General features: G+C 46.7%; 3 protein-coding genes across 17 annotated transcripts in view; 2 read left to right on the top strand and 1 right to left on the bottom strand.

Moving 5' to 3' along the window:
* Positions 1–3,358, top strand: part of UBE3B (ubiquitin protein ligase E3B) — a 34,644-nt gene extending 31,286 nt beyond the window's left edge. For all 10 annotated transcript variants that reach the window (XM_037879100.2, XM_043529466.1, XM_043529467.1 and 7 more), the window contains one exon: positions 467–3,358. In XM_037879100.2, the coding sequence (XP_037735028.1) occupies positions 467–658 (192 nt within the window). In that variant the 3' untranslated portion in view covers positions 659–3,358. The remainder of the gene's footprint in view (positions 1–466) is intronic.
* Positions 3,359–11,515: 8,157 nt separating this feature from the next.
* MMAB (metabolism of cobalamin associated B) lies at positions 11,516–17,248 on the bottom strand. Its single transcript, XM_037878985.2, is given in 10 exon segments — positions 11,516–11,747; positions 12,096–12,155; positions 12,956–13,020; positions 13,408–13,505; positions 13,758–13,830; positions 14,446–14,503; positions 15,242–15,335; positions 16,108–16,169; positions 16,895–17,046; positions 17,049–17,248. Coding segments are annotated over 10 exon segments (933 nt in total). The 5' UTR covers positions 17,232–17,248; the 3' UTR covers positions 11,516–11,659.
* MVK (mevalonate kinase) overlaps positions 16,228–17,614 on the top strand; it is a 68,960-nt gene continuing 67,573 nt past the window's right edge. For 5 of the 6 annotated variants that reach the window (XM_037878981.2, XM_037878977.2, XM_037878980.2 and 2 more), the window contains exon 1: positions 17,186–17,324. The gene's annotated coding sequence lies outside the window, so the exon portion shown is untranslated. Of the gene's footprint in view, positions 16,284–17,185; positions 17,325–17,614 lie in introns of those variants that run through there. The other variant, XM_037878978.2, reaches the window with a different exon arrangement.

Below are 17,614 nucleotides of genomic sequence, written 5' to 3' on the forward strand. Positions count from 1 at the left end.
CACCCTTCCCTGCAGCAACTAGAAAGCTCCAGTGCGTAGAAAGTGTCCTTCAGACAGCGTTCAGGAGACGAGATGAAAACATACTCACTTTAGTGTGGTGCACTCTGCTCCCCCCATGCCCTTGTTGCCTGCCTGCAGGTTAGTACCTCCCCTTGTGGTCTGCAGCCACGCGGGGTCACTTGACGTTGGTGCTCTCCTCCTGCGTCTTTGCTACTGTTGGGTTTTGTGTCCTCTGCAGGGTCAATCCCGGTTGAATTTTCACCAAGGAGAAGTTACCCCTTAGTGCTAGATGGGGCCCTGAGAGACAGGGTTACTGGGTTCTGATGCCCCCTGCTTCCGCCACAGGCTTACTGCGTATTACCCTGTGTACCCTGCCTCAGTGTCTCCACTTCTAAACCAGGATAATGCCTCCCTCCTTCATGCTGTGACTCTGCCAGAGGTAACCTGCCTCTCCCTCTGTTCCCAGGACACGGGTGACACGCTGGGCAGCGTGTTAAGGGGCTTCTTCACCATACGCAAGAAAGAGCCAGGCGGCCGGCTCCCCACCTCTTCTACTTGTTTTAACCTGCTCAAGCTTCCCAACTACAGCAAGAAGAGCATCTTGCGAGAGAAGCTGCGCTATGCCATCAGCATGAACACAGGCTTTGAGCTCTCGTAGCTGCTTTGGCACCTGCGATCGGCTCCAAGAGCCGCTAGCTGACGCCGGACACACGGCCCTTCGTGAAAAGCGGGTGGGTCGGCTCCAAGACAAATATATGCAAATGGTATTAGAGGCTCACAAGGAGAGCTCCCGGGCTAGGCAGCTGTGGCATCTGCCTAGGCTCTCCTGCAGCACTAGGGAAGTGCTGGGTCTCATCCAATACACTTGTCGTCATGTAAACTATTATTTAAAATCAAACCCAGGGAGAGCATTAAAGTAGCATTGAAAACCCCAGTCTGGATCCGGCAGACAGCATGCTTGGGCTGTGATGTGGAGTCCAAGCTAGCTGCTGTCGTGCGGGAGGTTTTTTTCCCCCCTTTCCTAGGAGATGGCCTAACTCTTTCATTGGGTGGAGGCCATCCTAAGTAAGGCGATGGTGGAAATGTTACTGAAGTACTAGTAGGCTAGCTGGCAGTCTGCTGCATTGACTCTGACGGTTTCCTTAGCTCCTTCTCTCCGGTAAAGCTTTGCAGTGATGACGTCCTGAGGTCCTGTGCACGAGGCAAGGCCGGCGTGCTCATCTCCCGTGAAAACAAACTGCTTGCTCGAGTTTAGAAGCAACAGCCAACACTGGCAGAAAAATGAACCCTCCGCTCTCAAAGACTGTTTCAAAGTGCTGTAGAATAGGAGCTCAAAGAACAGACACAGAGGCTGGAATGCAGAGTCCAGTCGCACCTCTGCTGGCTCCTTGCCAATTCTGCGTGTTGGAGGAGAGGGAGGGACCACTTTCTGCTTTTAAGCAAATTAGAACAAGGTTTAACTTTATTTTACTTTCATCTTACAAGTGACCAGGAAGCACAGTGGCACTTGTATAGTGTTCAACTCTGTCAGTGTCATTAAATGCATCTTCCATGTTCATCTTTAATGCTTGGAATGCATCAAGCTGCCAACAGCCCGTTTTAAAAGGCTTCCGCTGGGAAGTTCGCCTCTTGCTCAGAGATGTAAATTTCATATTTAAGTTTACCGTCTCTCTCCCTTATGGAGGTCTCTTCTTTAGCCCATTTGCAACCCAGACTTGGCCTCTCCAAAGCCCACTGAAGTTTGCTTGCCAAACTATTTATTTTTAATATTTTTGGCCTTATTTTATGAGCTTGTGCTCACCTGCTGCATTCAGCTTTTTAGCTGGTGGTTATGAAGAGTCTTTTTCCGGAGGGAGGGAGGGAGAGAGTGTGTGTGTGTGTGTGAGTGAGAGAGAGAGAGATATTCCCACATGCTGGCCATTTCCACTTCTTTTCTAATGACGAAATACAGACACTGTCCTATCACACCTCGTTTAGGCCTGCTGCTTTGCACCTGTGCCATTTTACAGCCAGTGTGGATCCTGCCTCAGCCCAGCAGTTCTCCACGTTCCATCGAGAAAGGACGCTGCTTTCTCTCAGGTGTTCCCTGTGCTGCGTGGATTTCTGGAAAGCACAGTCTGCTCTAATGTTCAGGAACATAATTATTTTTATTTAACTTCTTCACTCTGCCTATTGCGACCCTCGTGCCGAGGCTGCCGGCTTCCCCCCTCACCTTCCTTTCCTCCTCTAGCGTTTGAGGGGTGTGTGTGTTTGTGGTTTTAACAAATCCTACTCTCTGCAATACCTAGGCGGATCCAACGAAAGCATCGCTATGCGCATCACCCAGCAGCAGATGCTACAATGCAAGGCTACCTCATCTTCAGGATCTTTTCAATAGGTATGAATGGCAGAGAATCCAAACCCAGGCGTGTTTTGCCTAGCACAAATCTCAGCACCAGAATGGTCCCCAGGGTGTTGGGCAGGTCCTCTTAATCCTTGGTGGGAGACAGAAAATAGAAAGCAGACCAGAAAGTGCTCCCAGCCGGAACCCCTCAAACAAGAGCATCCGAATGCCCGACATGTTTTCTGATCTCTCATTTTAATCGAGGTGAATTTCAAGGAAATAAGCCTTCTCTACTTGAGAACTATTGCTGGAAAATGCATCTCAAATCCTCCTGTGTTAGGGACTTTTTTCTGTGTGAACTCTATTCTGTAGGAATCAACTGATCTATTAAAGAAGGAAAAAATGTCTGCTAAGTTGAGTGAATACGGAGAACTTAGAGCAGTAAACACCGTTTTTGATTTTGTATAAGTGATCGCTTAACACTCGTTAACCATCGTATAGACTGAAAGGCCATGACACTGACCTGTAACAGTTTATTGTAGCTTAAGATACGACGCAATGTCTTTTTTCTTAGATAAACAGTGTCCAGTTAGATCACAAGCCTGAAATTGTTTATTAAACAACAAATCTCTGCTCCCCTTTTAAGTTTCCTTTAAAGTTTGGAAATATTGCACTATACGAGACACTAAATCTATAATTTTGAAGGTAGTGTATCAATTGTGATTGTGTAATAAACTACACACACCCTGATGGCTATGTGGACGATAGCATTTCTCATAAGTAACTGATTTCTGAATGGCTTGGAGAGGCTCTCTTACATTTGTATTGAGTAGAAGGCTATGAACATGTGGCGAGTCCTGCCCTGGATGTCTGTACTTTGCATGTGTGTTCTGTGCGGGGAGGGAAAAGGGTTTTGCTATAGGAGATTGAGTTTATTTTTTCTATAGATAAGACTTGATGGTCCTGAGATCCTGGCACGTCCCATGTGTCAAAAATGCAGAAAGATATTAAATAAACCTGATGTGTTGAATAATACCATTGGGGACTTTTCTTTCTTTGTGGGCAGACCTCTTGTGTCAGAGCAGTGCTCCACCAAATATCCTTCTCTGCTTGAGGCAAAGACAGATGTTTTATAGACACGGGCACACTTGCAGTGAGATCTGATGCTGGTGGAGGTTGTGGGGGCAAGAGAGAGAAAGCACAGAGTCAAGGCATTGACTCCATTTTTAAGACTGGGTCAGAGGCAGAAGAATGCCCACGGTCACACAGGGAGTCTGTGGTTGCTGGGGCAGGTGACCCATTCAGATCATGTTCTGGCAGACATGAATGGAACCAGAGTGTTTTCAGAGGGCTTCAAGGTATGTAATTGTTCCCCCAACAGACTAGTTATCATGGGGAGTTGCCTGCAGCCTTCAAGGGGCTTCATGGTGCAGTGAACAACAGGGAATACTTGAAAGGTACCAATTGCTTTTACACTGCCTAATTCCTCTTGCCTGGCTCTGAACAGCCTCGTTCTGAGAGAGAGACCAGCTGTGCCTCCTTTTGTACCATACGTTTAACTATACTAGGTTTCAGAGTAGCAGCCGAGTTAGTCTGTATCCGCAAAAAGAACAGGAGGACTTGTGGCACCTCAGAGACTAACACATTTATTTGAGCTTTCGTGAGCTACAGCTCACGAAAGCTTCTGCTCAGATAAATGTGTTAGTCTCTGAGGTGCCACAAGTCCTCCTGTTCTTTTAACTGTACTGTAGTTTGATGTATAATTTTTGACCCACTAGGTGGCAGTGTATGAAAGCTACATAGCTTTTCATTTCTGGACCTTACCAAGAGTCAGCAAGAGCTGTTCTAAGGCTCCTTTTCCCTTGCTCTTCACTGCCATGGTATGATACAGCACAAACCCCTTGCCTATTGCACTAAGCTAACCTGGCACACGGGAACACTTGTTCCATTTCGGGGGTGAGGCAGGGCAGAAATTGGAAAGAGGGCTGAGTCTGTGTGCAAATGGTATTGTGTTGACATTATGGCATATGGCACAGTAAGAAATTGCAAAAAGGACACCCACAGCAGATGCTCCAGTAGCGTCAAAGGCAGAGAGCTGGCAAGAAACAGCCATGCCTTGAGCAAAACTATCGCTTGTCTGTCATTGCTGCGCAGGCCAGAGATCTGCAGGCCTGCGAGCACCAGCACCAACCCATGCTGTGTTTCATGCCTCATCGACCACAATAACATGTGTTGATAGTGTGCCTTATTTGACTAGCTTACCTTTGACTCTGCTCTGGCCCTCGTCACTCCAATAGCTGGGCACTTCACAAACTCTCGATCCCCATGTAACAGGGAAACTGAGGCGCAGAGGTGAAGTGACTTGCCTAAGGTTACACAGTGAGTCTCTGGCAGTGCCAGGAACTGAACTGATCCCAATGCTCCTGACTCCAACTCCGCAGCTGCTGTGTACAACCATCCTTCCTCTCTTTAAAAAATCCCCAACCACTTTATAAACTCATGACCCTGCACTGAAACAGCAGCTGGCTAAGGTGGCCCAGCAGCACTTCAGCACAGGTTAGTACAGGCAGTGAGGAATACTGTAAGTAATTGAAACATCCAGAGGGACAGTGGTCAATGGAATGGATATCCACCGTGGCTACTGGCCAAGACAGTGGGGTTAATGCCTGGACTGTTACAAATCAGACCATTGGATTTTTAATGACCACAAGCGGTAAAGAACGGCCTCCACTGCGCCTGGCCGTTCAGACAAATTCGGACGGGAAACCAGGCTGGCTAACCATGGGCACAGCTTCTCGAGGACTGTGGTGGAGTTTCCATCACTGGATATTTGTAAATGAAGATTGGATGTTTTTCCTAGATGGTCCGCTCTAGTTCAACCCCAGCTGCTGGACTTCAAGCAGGAATCCACGCAGGGAGGCCGTAGGACTTCCCTGAATTACGCAGGAAGTTGGATTCGATCACAGTGGTCCCTTCTGGCCTTAAAAATCTATGGACAGACCGTTTTGTAAAATGTTCCTGTCACTCAAAAGGATGGAAGCCACACATCCCTGTTCTAGCACCCAAACACATCCAAGATGAAATGGGCACCTCCTCTATTGCTGTACAAGTGTGTGTGGGGGGTGGGGGGGTGCGGTGACCAAAGACCCTGGGATGTGGCCTCCATGGATCTACTCCTGTGAGTCCCACCCTTTTCTTGGGGGGGGTGGGGAGCAGGGGGGCTTGGACTTTGGGCAATGTCCAGGGGGCCCCCACGTGCTGTGACTACCTTTTCCTCACTCTCTTGTTTTTCTTCTCCATTCTTCCCCTCCCCCCCGCATTTTTGCTTCCTGTTCCCTTCCTGTTGCTCCCCCCACTCCCTGGTAGGCTACCTGCTGCTTGGCATTGGGCACCAACTGTTGGCTCAGGGACGTGCTCTCAGAGCTGAGCTTTGCTGGGGAAGCGGATGCACGAGGCGTGGCCCAGCAACCTACTCCCTGCACTGGTAACCCTGGGTGCGAGAGTTGCTGCCATGACTGATTTCCAGCTAGCGTGGGTCAAAAAGCACAATTTCCATGCTGTGAAATTCCAACACTTCGTAATGTTATCTCGTCCCACACTGGGACACAAAATCCGAACTTTGAAATTTCCCACAAAACTAAATTTCAACAGAAGTTGAGTTTTGGAAATATCGAAAGGACTTTGTTGGAGTGCCGCGTTTTAATGTTTTGACTTCTGTCTGTATATTATCTGCCTTATAAAATCAAAACACCACAGTGCTTGGACCGAGTCTAAAGGAAATGTTTCAATGGTATTTTGTCAACAAAAGGGACAAGCTGTACATTTGCCATGAAATATTTCCATTTTGTGGAATCAGCATATTGTTCAGTTGGAAAATTTTCAGCCAGCTGTAGTTCCAGTTGCCCCATTAGGGCGTTCCTGCCATGGGGCAGGGAGGGAAGGCAAGCTGCAAAGAGCTATCCAGATTAACATCTGTGCAGTGGGGAGTGAAGGTGGATCCAGGGTGATGCAGCTTTCCCCTCCCCATACACTGCTAGTCTCTTCTGTCCTGAGCCTCCCATGGACTAGTCTGATGTTCCCGCTTAGCCCATAGATCAGAAATCCCCATGCCATTTTCCTTAGCCTGATTTTTCAGGATGCTGGTGGGTCTCATGGGACAGACTTACTCTGCTGTGTTTGTATTTTCCTTGCTGCATATAGTGCTCAGCCTGTTGTACTGAATGACAGCCAAACGTGCACTCAGAATATGAAGTTGGTTAGGAGGTATTTAAAGTTAAGGTGGCTCTGTAGTATCCAGCCTAGAGCTTGGTTATTCTGCCCTATGTGGCCCCATCATGTGTCTCTCAGCTTCCTCATTGCTCTTCGTGGCCAGCTCCTTGCTGCATTGAAGAGTTGAAGCCTAGCCATGTAATCCCCTGCAACTTAATTTTAGGTTTGCTCACTTTGTCCAGGAATGTAATTATGACTTTTGAATTACATTAGCAGCTTGCACGGAGTAATTAATTAGTCAGATTTATAAGGCGCTTGGTTCATAATGATATATGGCCCTGCTTGGGTAAGTGGCACCTCAAATTGGCTGTAAAAATCTTATTTCTAAGGTCAAGTTTTTATTGCAGGGGATTTATAAAGCTATGAGCCTTTGCACTTATGAGCTATTTGTACTTAGGTTAGCTCAGCTACCATTGAATGTCTGCGCACATTCAGCTATTGCCTACAGCAGCTGCCAGATACCCGTTACGGACAGACACAAGGCATGTTGGCTTTGAGCTAGTTTTGCATGAATGATTTGGTCTGGGTCATCACCTCAAATCAATGAGGTCCAGGAAGAGAGGTCGAAACACTTTGGTTTCCTTCCTGGTTGACGGTGCTAGTGCAGGAGAAGCCAAGCAGCAAAGGGTGTCAGCTCTTCCTTCTGTTCGTCACTACAATTATTCCGTCCAGCAGAGAACCTTTACAACAGCTGCCTAAGCTAAAATCCCCAACTGCTACTGCTCTGTTCTAGGCATTTCATGGCTTCCTGCTCCCAAGGTAGAGGAACAAAAACTCCAAACAGGGTTGTGTGTCCTTTGTCTGAACAATAAAACATTGCATAGGTGGGTGGCCCGAGCCCTTGCTCACTGGCCCCAGTGCTAGTCCTGCAACTCTAGCTGCTGCTCTGGGAGCCGATGCTAAGCCAGGCCCTGCGAGGTGCTATGCATGTCGGTGGATCTCTTCCCACCAGGTTGCTGCCGACCTGCTGGTAGTGCGTGTTCCTTTGCTGGAAGCACGTTGGGATGAAGGTGCATTTGTTTTACTTTCATTTGGCTGAGTGGGGTGTTGCCCCCTATGGCAAGACTACCCAGGCTTTGGAGCACTGTTGGTGCGAGGCACCCCAAGACTCATGTGCCGGGAGCAGGGACGTACACGGGATCCCAGCAGCAAAGAATGATTCCAGGTAAGTAACTCACTCTGCTTGTCCAGAACACACCCTATTAAGGTGAGACTTGAGAGGCTTGTTTTGGATGCAAGTGGGACTCAGATCTCTGGTAGCACACTTCTCTTTCTGCTCTGCACCTCTCAGAGGGAACAGTGACTTGGATAAACTTACGTATGACTTGGCAAAATGAATGTTTTGTGTTGTTTCTGCAAGAGCAGCAGTCGGCTTTGCTGCTTACACCTTGTGGAGGTAATAGAAGCAGTTGAGTTATAGTTAAACTTATTTAATTTTACAGCTCCTACAGTGTTAACAGATGTACAAGCGTCTGATCCAATCATGCAGCAAGAGATTTTGGGGGCAAGCCTTCCAGTTTTGTCAGTATGGCAGCGCAAAGAAGCCATAAATTTTACAAACAAGAATAAACGATCCTTAGCAACATATGTCTACGCTGACAGTTCCAAGGTAATCATAAATAAAGAAACCCTGCTAGGCAACAGTGTATTTGGGCTCTGCAGACAGTCAGTGTGGGCCAAGCATCTGCTATCCTCCCCCTTAATCCTATCACATTAATGAGGTGTAGGAATGAGCCTGCCTCCCATCTGTGTATGGGCTGGGTGGGGACAGAGGGCTTTGAAAACAATCTTGACCTAAATCAGGGTACAGTTGCTTTAAAACCCTTCCATTTCCTTTTTAATGAGCTAAATCCATTCCCCACAGAACTGGCCCTTGGTAAGCCTCCATTCTTTTAGTGTAAGCTCCTCCCTGACTTCTTAGCAGATGCCAATTCACCCAAACTGGAGGTTGTCCCTGCCTGAGATAAGTGCAAAGACCCTCCTAGCAGCTCACACTTCTGGGAGAACAGGAGTACTTGTGCCACCTTAGAGACTAACAAATTTATTTGAGCATAAGCTTGAGCTGTAGCTCATGAAAGCTTATGCTCAAATAAATTGGTTAGTCTCTAAGGTGCCACAAGTCCTCCTTTTCTTTTTGCGAATACAGCCTAACATGGCTGCTACTCTGACTTCTGGGAGAGTTAATGCTCTCAGCTCACCCCTACTGATAACATGCGTGGCAGAGTGGGTCCAGCCCTGTAGTGGGGGCAGGGCAGGGGGAGCACTGTGCCTAGCTAAATCCATTCAGAGGGCTTGATCAAAAGCCCATCAATCCTTCCATTGCTTTCAGTGGGTACTGGATCAGGTCCTTGGGCTGTTGGATCTTTTAGATAAATAGCAGTGGCTTCCAGCAAAATATTTTTTTGTAATAATCTACTTCAGCCATGGGGTACTGACTAGAGCCCTTAATCAGCCAAATGCCTTTGGGAGTGAGGGTGGGGATAATACACCTTGCCAGGTATGCTACAAGGGACTAACTGTGGCCTTCACCCAGCTGCTGTCCCCTAAACAAAGATTTGGAAGCTAGTGTGGCTCTCAGCCGCTCCTTCCCCAAGGAGTTGGACTTGTGCATTCAGCACTAAATTCAGGTCTAGGCTAATCAGGGGCACTTATATTTAAATAACAGAGCTTGGCCCAGACAGCAAGCTCCCTCTGCTCCACCTATATAAAAACAACTTAGGCAGAATATGTTAAGAGGGGAAAACATGTAGAAGTTATTTGCCTTGGCGCTAATACACGTAATCTGCACCTCTTGTTAAACTGTAAAAGCTATATTCATTTCTCTCTGCAATCAAAATGCGAGCTTTGGTCCAGAGATGCCGGAGAAAGACTCTTCCCCTAGCTGGAGGGGGGGGGTGGGGAGGGGGGAAAAATGCCATAAATCCATCCTGGAGCTGATTTATGTAGCATTCATGAAGAATTTATTATTCAAAGAATTTTATTCAATTAAACTTGAAAAGCCTCTGGATTCTTAAAGGTTCAACAGTGATAACTGAGACAGAGCTCTCATAAAACTCAATGGCCTGCCCGAAGCCGGCACTGAGAAAATGCCTGATGTGACATTGCAGCTGAATGCACGGGCTAGGGCACGAGCGTTTGTCATCAGGATGTGTTGCAGGCTAAGGTTTAGAAAATTACACTGTGAAAAATGCGCATTAACAATAGCTATGAAATAGCAGTTAAAGAAAAAGTTGAATGACGCAGCACTACATTAGTTGATGGGTATTCTTCATCTTGACCCTGCTCTGATTAAAAAGTTAACACAAACGCAAGACAGGGTTTTTTATAGATCATTTAAGATTGTTTCCAATTAAATACTGAACTGTAAAAGTGGCCTGACATAAGGACAAATCCCCTCCCACAGAGCTGGGGCAATTATAACTCTTCAATTCCTTGAGCTATTCGTATAGCACAATCATCCTACAGAGATTAGATGTTTTCTTTACAGATCTAAATTTTTAAAGTCTTTTGTTTGTTTATAACTTGGTATCAACCTTGGATGTTTATGCCTTTCAAGAAATGCTCTTCCGAATCATATCCATGCAGTAGAAGGATTGGAATTGCATGTATAAACCTTAATGGACACCTGGACACCCAGTTTCATAAAACATGTTTACCAAGGGGTTTACCCATTAATTAGCTGTACTGTGCTGTTTTCCTAATCTTCAAGGCATCAGCCCAGGTGGAAAAGCTTTCTGACAGCTATTCTGGGAACCTTGCATTTCAGTTAGCCGACTTCTTTAGTTCACCTGAAGATGCTTCTGGCTTTTCTATCAGGGGCTTAGGTGATTCCTTTTCTCATTTCATTTTTAAACATCTCACCAAACTCAGGTAAAAGGGAAATTATGCTACAGTTTCTGAGTGTTTCCAGGTAAAGGAATGGTCAGTTAAAAATGCCACAGCAGACTAGGATATGTCTTTCAGATGAGAGGTAAAATAAATGTATATTTAAATACCCTGAGCAGGCTCCTTGTCCAAGGAACGACTGCCTTCATGTGTAAGCACTGTGCATTCTTTAGTTCACCCTGCCAAAGCTTTTAGGCCTCTGTCCTGAAAATACTTAGTATGTGCTTAACTTTACTAGTGTGAACAGCCCCACTGCAATCAGTGGGGCTGCTCATGGTAGTAAGTTAAATATGTGCACATATGTTTGTGGGAATGGGGCCTTAGTTGGGAATAAGCTGTCTGTTTTTGGATGTCATCCTGCCATCTTCAGTAAGTTAAGACTCAGACTGACTACAAAGCTAGTCTTGCCTACATTTGAACTGCAGGACTTGGCCCTTAGTTCTGTTTAATTCCTTTTCCTTGCCCAAACCCATTCATGGCTGTGGAGGTATTGGAGTTGTCAGAAGCAAGGGATTCATCACAGATGCATTAGGGCAGGCAAAGAGTGCCAGACAGTTCTTAGCACTTTCCTGTAAATCTACAAAGTGCTTCCTCCAGCTCCAGCCAGAACTGATGGATTGAAGGCAACGTAAAAGGGAAAAGCAGGCAGGGGTTGGTAGTAAAGTGAGACAGTTTAAAGCCCTTTGGTGTAAGTAAATCACATTTATTTTTCAGAGCTTCTGGACTGGGCTCCTGAATCTGTGCACGCTTCCTGTTTGTGTTAAGTACTCTAAACCTTTACAAGCAGATAAATGCTTTTTCTCTCTTCCTTTTATCAGAGAGCTTTCAATCACACCTGCCACTGCTCTGAGCATTACACTGTGTTTGTAAAGATGGTATAGTTTTTCTGAAGCTTTTGAAGCCTACGAGCTCACACCCCAGCCTGAGTCAAACACAATGTGAAGCAGTTTCGAAAACAATTCAGAATCTGACGCCTTGATCTGGAACCTAGCTCAAAGATGGTGAGTTTTATAGAATGGCTGCATGTTTTCTACAGTGTTATAAACAAGTTCTTGAATGATTTTATTGGGGGGAATTGGTGGCAATTCACATTTTGAATTCTCCTCTCCGCCTTGCCTGCAGAATGAAAACTTGGCTGGATTTAGCTTTTCATGATCTAGAAAGTATAGTCTCATCTCCAATTTATGTTTCACTTTTTGTATATATTTTCTCTTCCTTCCCTTCCTTCATTGCAGCATAACGTGCCAAAATGAAGAGAAAATCACTAAGTCTGGAAAGCAAGGAGAGAAAGTAGTTAAGAAATGTGCGTTTATCATCAGATATGCTTGTATCTAGTGCTACGTACATCTATTAAAAGAGCGTACTGAATTACAGCACTGGGAGCTGCAGGTAAAACAAAGCAACAGGAGACAGAGAAAACAGAAATGATCCCCAAAATGGCATTCAAATGATTGTTCCCACAGGAGCCCAGTTAAAACGTAAACAAGTTAAAATCTTAACCTGAAGTGAGAGCTTCTCTGGGATACCCCTGCTGTTCTCCCCTTGAATACTAAAGGGGACCACAATGTACAGTCTCTGAAGCCTTTATGGCAATTAAGAATGACAGGATCTGTTTTACCTGTTCAAGTATTTGGCCACATTTGCATCTGCCTCTCCTGCTTGTACTAAAGGAACAACGCTAAAAAGGAGAGTGAAAAACAATTTCATGTTATGTTTAGTCTATTATTCTGAATACACAGCTTAATAATAGATGGGTCTTTGAGGTTTGGAGATGCTCAAAACCTTGAGTGGTCACAGTACAGCCTCAGTATTAATTTCCAGTTTAATCCCTTCTGTACTGGAATTATAGTCTAAAAATTAACTCTGACCATAAAATCCAGGGATTGCTACATGCTTTAACCAATCAATGAAAAACAGTGCTTCAGCACAGATTCTGCTTCTGTACAGAATGTAGAAGAGAGAGAGAGAACCTGTTATGTGAACGAGCATCAGTATCGATGGTAGCAGTTTGTAAAAATAATTATTATCAGTGACTGTACACCACTAAACTCATTATTCCCCTACAGTACTGGACTCACTCTTTTGGCTTTCTACAGCTCTTATGTTGATATGCATGTTTTACACTAATTGCTTTTCAACAAGAGGCCATAAGATTTTTTTTTTTTTTGCAGCCGAGATAATGTTGTTCAGTTATAAAAGTCTGTATATGCTGTTTTACAGAATAAATTGCCTCTTGCTCCCACAGGGTCCAGTACAGCTGATTCCAAAGGCTGAAGCCAGCTTTTTTGCTGTGATAGCATCAAAAAAGCTACAGGAGAGCTCTTTAATTAAACAAATCTTTATCTCAAGTTTTGCTGCAATTCTAACAGCATTTGCCTTAAAATCAATCACATCAGATACAGTTTTAAATGGCTCGGAAGCTGCAGCAACTACCGGGGCTCAGAAGGCCTTTTCCCTCAGCCTTATTCTTATACTTACCACCTCTCTGCTCTTCGGCAGACCGCTCTGGAGAAATGAAGAGCAGAACTACTTTTACCTCCAGACTGAAACAACATTAAAAACGCATAAGTGCCTTGTATCAGCACCACATACAGCCACCCAGCTGCACAGAACTTAAACATGTGACATTTTACACAAAATAAAGCCCTATTAGAGACTTACAGAAGCTATAATATACATCTGAATGGGACATTTCTGCTGGACATTTAAATTCAGTTGCAGATGGAGACAGAGGAGGGTTAGCTCAATCTCTTCCACCCCTACAGCCTTCCTGTATTTGTACAAACACTAGAAGAGAACAGCATGTGGTGGACCGACCTCAAGAACTACCCAATGTTTAATATCAATTAACAGTGGGTTTCTGATTAAGTCTTCAATCAAATACCTAGCAAAGAGTTTCAGTTCAGTAAAAAGTATGAGCCAATACCTACAGGCAAAATGAAAGCAGTGAGAGGTGGAAGTTGGTCTGAGTATTTATCAATCCACTGCTCCAGCTCCAGCACTGGCTTTTCACTAAATGATGTTCGTTCTACAGAGGGAAAGAGGAAACAAATAAATCCATCCACAAAAGGGATCTTGCATTTTACATTTGTCATACTAAGTACTCATTAGAGAAGTGTAAAAAATTTACACTTGTCTCCCACAGATTCCCTCTTCTACAGCAAATGCTCACAGAAGTGCACAAGTAGTGTCACTAAATAAACAACCTGACCTACAAAGAGGGCATTTTTTTAAAAATACAGAGCTATTATCTCTGTAGGTAAAATGATTTGAGGATTACTTAAGTGAGCCTCCCTGGCTGAGGAGAGAGGAGTTGCAATGTTGGAACCAACGTCCTGCAGCATACACTGGACCTAAGGACGGTAATAGGTAGAGAAAAATGAAAGTATGCATTACAATCAAAGCATAGACAATGAAATTACACTTGCAGAGATGACATTTGACACTCCCATAAGACATTCTAGAGGCAGTGTGGTACGGATCCTCAGAGCCTTTAATCAGGTGACACTGACCACTTCTGCAGTGTGATGCTAATTAGTAAATGCCAAATGTACCCTCCGCATGAGCTGTTTTCCACTGTGATACACAGTTCTTTTGATCTCAGGCAGCTTGGCTTAGTATTTATGTTCTCTTGGTTTCAATTTGAGAATGCATAACAACAAGGCTTAATCTGTGCCCAAGATTGTGCATAATAATGAAGATGAACCATGTCAATCTCACACACACACGTTCAACTGGTTTCCTTTTCAGTACAGATAGAAAGAAGCATCTTGTTTCTTCAGGTAACCAAGAGATTTTCAAGTCTGGCTAAAGGATTTATGCAAAATTCCCACTGAATGCAATGGGACCTACAAGCCTAAATCTCCTAGGTGGCTTTAAAATTTTAAACCAAGAGTTTAAGAACTCAGCATTCTAATAATACAGATTTAATGGTCATGTTAGACATAGAGCATGTAGTTACTACTCACTTTGTGAAGTTGTTCGACAAATGTGTGGCCACTTTCCTGGCTTAATTCACTAGCAACCCTAGATTAAGATGAAGCAGAGAGTTAGCTCTAGAACAGAGGAGACTTCTTTGGCACATATAACATATATTTATGGCTCATTGTACGCTCAATATTACATGCACAGGTTCACAAGGAGCATTGCTTTGCAACATGAAACAAAGTAGGACTCACAACACCTAAAAAGAAAACACCAATTCAGAAGCATATCTGCATGACCATCTGCTGCTTTCTGAATTTTGTCCATATAAATCAGAGGTACAAATGAAGTATGTTTCTTCCTATACTCAGGAACTGCAGAGTGTGGACACAGCTGATCCACTAGCAAGTTTTTATTGATCAAGAAGCAAATTCTCTTAAACAAAGAGAGAGATGAGACTGAATGAATATTATGGTTGGGCACACTTTTTTTTGCCAATGTAGCTCTCCAGTGAATTTGACTCAGGATGTATTTACAACTTCTCCCACAGGCTGACAATATATCCACCTTCTCCCTTTAAAAAGAAAACAACCCCAAGAACACCAAGAATAAAGAGTGTGCATACTCCCATCAGAACAGACTTCTCAAGCTTTGCTGCATCTTTACATCACTGGATGGGCTTGTAGGCCTTGTTCTATGTCTGCAGTGTTCACGACTGTCAGGTATCAGCTTATCAAGGTAAGTAAAGACGACAAACTTTTCGGCACCGTGTCTTCAGATAAGAGCTTTAGCAATACCCCAGTAAACAAAAATCAAAGATAGAATTCACAGTTTTGTTACCCAATAGCAGAACTCAATTCATCTGTTGTTCCCAAAGCTTCAAAGACCTGATCATCTTTAGATCGCCTCTCCCCAGTGTATGTGCTGGAAAACCCTTTAAAAACAATCAATAGCAACAAGAGGAAAAGGGATTGGAACAGACAAAGCTGCAAATTTTACAATATGAAAACTCACTGCAGTCTATGCTAGGTTGACACCCAGGTAGCAGCAGCCTTCGATTTATAAGACCCTAAATCTCCAGGGCCTCTACCACTGAACAGGTGTCAGCTGATTGCTTCTGTGACACAACCAGTGATGGACCCCCACCGAATATCAGTTTCTTCCTGTCTGGTGACGGTGTCACAGACCAACAAAGCAACGTGCCAAAGACTTTTTCCAACTAACCCATGAGCCTGTGTCTTACTTTAATTAAGACACCATGACCTCCCCTGGCTCCCCTTGCAAATGTAGGAACAGCCCAGCACGCACAGGACAGTCAAAGGTTCACTGAAGCTGTAGAGTCAATATTTTTTTTTAAACACAAATTGTGCTGGGCACTAAGAGGGCACATGGAAGAGGAAAACAACCATTTAATTTCTGTAGGGACTACAGACAGTCCAAGAAGCTCTCCCTGTGGTGATTGCTAGAAAGTCATCTGACAATTCTAAATAAATAGCATGTCAGAGCACCCGGGGGCTTATCTGCTGTATTAGACAAGCATTCATTACAACCTGACATGAATTAAATTGGCTAGTACATTAAAATTAATTCAGAACTATGTTTTGGGAATATAAAATGCTAGGTAAGGGCCTCTGTTGTTTGTTATATTTTTACCCCGCTATGATGATATTGTGGCTTCTACATTTTAAGTGCAGCCCAGACACTACCTTTGTCTCCTGTTTTTGTGTAAATCTTTGGAACGTGGGTTGTCTTGGGTTTGATTTCCAGGCTAGACACAAAATGGAACCGTTATGAGTTTAGCAGAAATGATTTTCTAACATGCAGTTGTTGGCAAGCTGACGACTCTATTTATAGAGACGGACCGACACCGCTGTATCTGCTGGTAAGGCCAGGCTCTCCAAGCACTGCCCCGGTTACTGCCCTCATCTCCCCCTTTCCTCGCAGCAAAGAGCACGGGAAGACAACTGGGGCCCAAGGGCGAGTTTTGCTTTGGACCGCTAGCGGGGACACCCCGGTTCACGCTGCCATGGGCCGGTTCAGGGCAGGGGGATCCTAAGAAGTGTCGTGTTTTTCTTTCATATGAACTATTGTGTCAGACACAGGAGCGACCTCAGGGCTGGGGGGCGGGGGGAAGCTCGGCGCAGCCCCAGGGGGCGGCCCAGGCCCTGCGGGGGGTGGGGGAGAAGCTCGGCCCAGGCCCCGGGGCGGGGGGGGGAAGAAACTCGGCGCAGCCCCAGGCGGCGGCCCAGAGCCGAGGGGCAGGAGAATGGGGGGTGGGGGGGGAGAAACTGGGCGCAGCCCCAGGGGTGGCCGGAAGGGGGGGGGAGAAGCTCGGCGCAGCCCCGGGGGTGGCCGGAAGGGGGGGGGGGAGAAGCTCGGCGCAGCCCCAGGGGGCGGCCGGAAGGGGGGGGAGCTCGGCGCAGCCCCACCCGGAGCGGGGAGGGTGCGAGCCGGGGCCTCTCCCCAGCTCCCCCAGCGCCCCGCCCCGCTCACCTGGCCGGCTCGCCCTGCTGACTGTGGCCCCGGGCCCGCGGCCAGGCCCGGAGCGGCCTGCACAGCGCCAGCCGGCGGCAGCCCCGGCCCAGCGCCGCCGCCATGGGGCTGCCGCGACCCCTCCTCGGCCTCCGTGCCCTGACCTCTGACCCCGCCTAGCCGATCCCCGCTGCTTCTGACCCCTCTCGGCCGCCGTGGCCGCCCCAGACGCTGTCACCCGACTCGCGCACCACCCGACCCGGCCCGCTCCCCATTGGTCCGACAGGAATCTCGCCTCCCCGGGGCGGCCCAGTGGTTGGTTCGGCCGTGTCACGTGGGACAGGCGCCGGGTCCCCATTGGGCGCTGAGGGGCCTATCGGGGAGGTCCTGGGACAGCAATCAAGCCTGTGAGGCGGTGAGCCCGGCTGCTGACAGACGAGCCCCGGCGCAGGTGCGGGGCCGGGTTGTGGGGCTACCGCGGCCGGGGCCTCAGTCCCTGGTGGGCGTCGGGCTGGAGGCCCGGGCCTCTCCCCGGCCTGAGGCCCCGCCCCCGCGGTGCCGCTGTGGGGGGCGGGGGCGCCGCTGGGTACATGGGGAGGGGGCGACTGGGGGTAGGGGGCGTGTAAGGGGGGGCGCCGGAGGCGTGGGGGGCTGGGCCCTGGTGCCGAGGGCGATCGGGAGACTTGGGCCGTTGAGGTATCGGCCCAGCACGAGCCCTTCAGACGCCTCTTGCCTTTTTCC

Source organism: Chelonia mydas, chromosome 15, assembly GCF_015237465.2.
Source record: "Chelonia mydas isolate rCheMyd1 chromosome 15, rCheMyd1.pri.v2, whole genome shotgun sequence".
NCBI lineage: Eukaryota > Metazoa > Chordata > Testudines > Cheloniidae > Chelonia > Chelonia mydas.